This window comes from Rhagoletis pomonella, unplaced genomic scaffold (genome assembly GCF_013731165.1).
Source record: "Rhagoletis pomonella isolate Grant_MI unplaced genomic scaffold, Rhpom_1.0 Rhpom_scaffold_00008, whole genome shotgun sequence".
Lineage (NCBI taxonomy): Eukaryota > Metazoa > Arthropoda > Insecta > Diptera > Tephritidae > Rhagoletis > Rhagoletis pomonella.
Window position 1 is genome coordinate 30,918,470 of NW_023458562.1, and position 5,503 is coordinate 30,923,972.

At 37.7% G+C, this 5,503-nt stretch overlaps 1 protein-coding gene across 1 annotated transcript; it reads left to right on the plus strand.

Annotated features, from left to right (window-relative positions):
* Nucleotides 1–4,717: 4,717 nt before the first annotated feature.
* Nucleotides 4,718–5,501, plus strand: LOC118745258 (general odorant-binding protein 56h-like; the record flags this gene model as incomplete). The annotated part of the gene is made up of 2 exons (XM_036478783.1): nucleotides 4,718–4,780; nucleotides 5,160–5,501. Coding segments are annotated over exons 1-2 (405 nt in total), but the record flags the coding sequence as incomplete, so codon positions are not given.
* Nucleotides 5,502–5,503: the final 2 nt, after the last annotated feature.

Genomic DNA, 5,503 nt, shown 5'->3' on the forward strand with positions numbered 1-5,503 from the left:
GAGAAGCAGGGCATCCTCAATAAGAGCGTTTACAATGCTGATGTTGCAATAAAGCAACTAATGAAAATTCCAGCAATGAAGGGGCATGAAACCGAAGTAAAACAGGCCGTGAATAGTTGCAAGAATGAGAAAGGCGCCAATTATTGTGATACAGCTTTCAAAATTTGTATGTGCATTAAGGAGTTCAAAGCCCAGATGTGAGCTGAAGCCTATCGCTGATTTTTAGGCAGTTTTGATACCTGCAAATACATTCACGTCTTACAATTTTTGGTATCGTGATAATTTGAAAAAGTAATTAGGAAATGTGGTAATATTTAAACTTTTATAATAAACTTTAATAAAAGTCGTCTTTAAAAAAAGAGGATACCGATTTTTTATAGTTTTCGAAAACTACTACTTAAAGTACTCTGTTATCATAAACTTAAAAAACCAAAACAAAAAAAAACTTAAAAAAAGAAATAAAAACTTACCTCTAAAAAATATTACTTTAGTGTTCGCATGGGGTCAGCACTTAAGAGAGTAGCGACATGTGTGTACACGCCAATGTTCTGTCAGTGACTAATTTACGTACCCCGCGGTGAGCCAGGAAACTGGAAATAGCTCGAGCACGATCCAAGCAATCCAAGACATTTTCTTTCCACCTCATGCGCCTAATTAAAGGTTAATACTTTGAAATATTAGAACCAGAGCGGACCTTTCCGTCGATAAAATTTACCTGACAATTGTTATTAATGAAATCACAGCAACATTTGTTGCAATGTCTCTTGCTAGATCTACTAAATATTTAGGTGTGTAATACTTAGAAGTGCATTTAGTGCAAAGAGCCAGCAACTGGAGCCTTCGAAAAAAAATAGTATATGCCAGATAGAAAGTAAACTGGTACATATCTCTGAATGAACAATAAATAGCACAGATACTTATTATTTGCAATTCTACCACAAGCGATTTTTTTACGTTTTTTTTTTGTTTTTGATGCAGCAATGCATCTTGACGTTCTAGGAACATTTCTGCATCAAAGAGAAAATTAAAAAAGAAAATCGCTTAGGCCTTTTTGCCAGTTGGGGCTCGATATGATATACATGAACATACAATTTTGATTTTAGAATAAAAAGACATAACATCTTTAAATACAGTTTTATTTAGAACGAAACAAAGAGAAAAAAACTTGAAAAAGTTATCGCAAAAATTTTACTAAAGATCTTTGTACTAAAAAAGATCTTTGGGATCTTATTGTACTAATTTTCTTTATAATAATAAATGAAAAGAAAATATGTATGTAATGCGGTGGCGAGAAAGTAGAACATTTATGAAAATTTGACGAATTTTAACAAATGAGCATCAAAATTGTAAACATTTTATTTGCACTTTGAATGGAATGTGCTACAAAACTGCATATCTATTTAAAATTTTGATGAAACTTTGTCGAATTTTGCTAATTCTTGTACAAAGTTTGAAATGTTGACTTAGCTGCAAAGCGAATCACTGTAGTCATACCTCCATTTTGATGTAGAAATCCATTGCAGAGAGAAATGAACCCAGTATTTTTCGAGACACGCGAATTCTATTCAGTTATGCAGTGACGGCCCTAAAAAAAAGTCTGAGGGGGATTGTATTCGGAAAAAATAGGAATACAAAAGTCATTCCACCTACTGGACCACTGTAGAGTCTTCCAAGACGAATTTATGGGTATACAGTAAGCTTCCGAATGTCTAACGATAGAAACGATCGGTTGGAACAATATATATATTTTCTCAGACAGTCAGGCAGCTCTTAAAGCTCTAAATTCAGTCACATGTAACTCGGAAACAGTAGTGAAATGCCGCAGAGTACTTAACGTGATGGCCGAGCAGTTTTCTCTCTTGACCTGGTAGGGGTGCTGGGACACAGAGACAAAAAAATGGCGGACGAGCTTGCAACGAAGCGTACGTACTTCCCTTCCACTTTCTTCGTATTAGAAGAGGTCGGCCTGCCCTTTCGCTACCTTAGGGCTCAACATGACATAATTTCTTTGAAAAAACAAGCGTAGGGTGTGTATGGAAGGGTGTTAATGAGATCCCTAAACTACGCGGCATCTCGGAAACCTGTCGATTTCAGTGTAGGCTAATTATTTTATAGATTGGATGAGAATTTGTTGCATGTTCGAGGCGAATAAATTTATAAGCGAATAAGTGAATACATTGCATTTTCTTAAGGGCAGTTTGGATTATGCTAGGCATGTGGTTCTGGTTAAATAATTAATTCGAGATCAGTCAGCTCCATTTAAACGCTCAGGAAAGAAAATTCTAGAAATGTATCTTTAATCGAGAGCGCTTCCTTCGAAGCTCGGGTCGCCTGCATAGGGTGTGCTGGATAGATTATACCCCCTTCTCAACTCTTCAGAAATCGATATTCGGGACTTCCCAACTTGGCGGCCATGTAGGCAGTTGAACAAGTTAGTATTTCAATATGAAGTCGAACGCTCAGTTTTGAGTACCTTAGAAGTTTAATCTTCTTCGTTCATCGAACAGTGAAAGTGAGTACCACATGTGTGCAGATTAGTTCATCTGCTATTGTTCTTCGTTGCCTACCTAAATCTGTAGAATGTGAATTTTGAACCGCTTTCCCTAATCTTATCTCAGACAAGTTTCCAGCACACTCGTCTGATCCCTTGTTTCCCGGAATACCACTAAGGCCTCTTAACCAATAAAGATCGACAAGAGTTTTTAGCAATCCTCGGCGACGGTAGCTATGTATGTATATCACTTCTGCTTACCAGCTTAGCTGCCATGTCAACTGTATACACAATGTAGATACATACAACATGGAAAATACTGAAGTAATCAGGAGTCTTTAGGACTCTATCTCACAGACGAGTTTTCAAGATAAGACCTCAAACCTTAGTTCCAGTGAGTACTTTGAACGTCTAACATCCAGCAGATAAAACAATTGACTTAGTGTGGGCGCCGAATTAAAAGCCAGCTCAGAGATATCATCACAAAAATATCAGCCTAGATTGGATAACATTAGATTTGGAGGGTGGAGCAAGCCACCTAGTTACCGCGAACGAAAAAATCTATTGTATCAAACCTCTATTCAACTACGAGTCATCTTGATCAACGTACTGCTAAGAAACCTCGCCAGGTTCTTTGGCTGAATGCTATTTAGGTCGTGTGCTTCTAGGTACGGTGATGCTAGTAAGCGAATTCTGATCCTGGTGAGGGCTTCACAGTGGGACATAATGTGCTCTGCTGTTTCCTGTTGTTCGTTGCCTACCTACACTGGTCAGAGTTAACAACTCCTAGGTTTGACAAGTGTTTCATTACCCTACAGTGGCCAGTAAGAAAGCCTGTAACACTTTGTTGCCTATGACTCCACTGTGTCTCAGTACCCATACGAGGTATATCCGGTTCCTTCTGGAGACGATCAGCATTAAATGTTATCCCACACAAGCTTAGAGATTCCTCGTGCGTTTTAAGAGCAGCTGTCCGAGCATTTTTAGATGTATTTTTTGATTGCCCCACATTCTACATACTGCCTCAGACATACGTAGTTCAATGGCGTGAACCTCGGCCTAAAATACAGAGTTACCTTGACCCATGATGGTGAAAAGGAGCAGTGTGGGTTGTATGCCGTAAACTCCTACTACGAAGTGTTGTGAGTGCCCAAACTCGATCAAAAGTGTTATAAATCGTGTATTTCTTTGCGAGTGATCGCCTAGTCATCCCGAATTAGTCACAGGTAGGCCTGGGTAACGGCGCAAATTTTTTAGCACTGACACACTAACTCCAACGCCACTTCCGGAATGAGAACAGTGTGTTAGCGCAATTGCGCCTCTTCAAGCTAAAGCGCATTTCATTTTGCTTTTTGTTGCACCAAGGCGAATTTACGCATGATGATATCGGTTGAGCAAAAATAAAAATTACAACAACAAATTATACGCACAATGACGACAAGAAGTATACAAAAATACTACAAACATTTTGACATTCAGAAGGACCGCAGCGAATCCAAGCAACACCACCTTGTATAAATTCGCCTTGTGATGCTCATTTAATAAGTGACATTTCCGTGTTCTTTGCTGGTTCCTTGCGACACCCGGTATTGTCATTGTTCCGTTGTTGCTGGCGCCATTGCGTTACATAGTTGTGAAAATCAGTATCAGCGCCTGTAACTCACTTCTCGGTATCAGCGCAATGGCGCAGCGCCGCTCTGTGTTACCCACGCCTAGTCACAGATCCATTTACCGTCAACTACACGCACTGTAATTATTAAAAATTATTCAATAATTTACGAATTAAGTTTACTAAATTATTGAAAATAATTTCCCGAACAAATAACAAATCCGAAATTCGTCATATTGTATAGCTTAATGTTAGATTAACTGACAAAAAAAGTGTCATAATTAGCAAATTACCGAACAATTATTTTGGCAAAATTTAAGCTCAAATTTCAGTAATATCAAAAAAAAAAAGTTAGTATACCGAGCAATATTTAGAGTAATATGTATATATGTATTTGCAAAATTATTTTTAAAAAAATAACTAGTTATGACGAAACGAACAAAAGTCATGGAACAATCAGAGGTAATCAGACCGAGAATTTCGGCCCTAAATAGAAGTTGGCGAAAGCTAAATTTCTGTTACTATAAACGCTGCTCGCTTGCACAAATAATTTAGTAATATTCTCGGTTCCATTGTATAAACAAGACAATTTGCATACTTTGTTGCTATATGCAAAAATGAAAGCTTTATATGTGCTGATTGGACTGACTGCTCTATTTGCCTCAGTCACATTTGTAATGGTAAGATGGCTAAATTTCTATAAACTAAACTTTGCTGTTTGAACTTGGGTGATAGCAAAACATACATACAGAAGTACATATGAGGCCATGGGAGCTAGAGGAGCCTATCTACAACCATTTTTTTTGGAGTGATTGAGAATCAAGGATCTATAAATAATAAATACGGCCTTCTACTAAAAAGTTCGTTGCACCTATGTGATGCTATCTATTATACTAAAAGAAAACTAAAAGGGCGTGGCTCGGGCTACTACCGTTTCTATGTATTCAAGAAATGCATTTTAAGCTGTACCTCATTTTAATTTGAATGTCAGTTAGACCAGTCTAGCTCTCAAGGCCCCATTTATTTTATGTCTAAATAATTATGTTTATACCCCGGTAGTGTCAATCAAGCGATGAAATGGATAAATGGAATAGAATAGCCTGCCTGTCTGAATCCAATACCACGGAAGATGAAGTAAAGAAATTCGTTGAGATTGGCATGAAGGCAAACGAAGCTACGAATAATATAAAATGTCATTTTAAATGTTGGTTGGAGAAGAAGGGCATCTTGAATAAGAGCGTTTACAATGCTGATGCAGCTATAAAGCAACTAATGAAAATACCAGCAATGAGTGGATATGAAACCGAAGTAAAACAGGCCGTGAATAGGTGCAGGAATGAGAGAGGCGCCAGTGAATGTGATACAGCTTTTAAAATTTGTATGTGCATTAAGGAGTTCAAGGA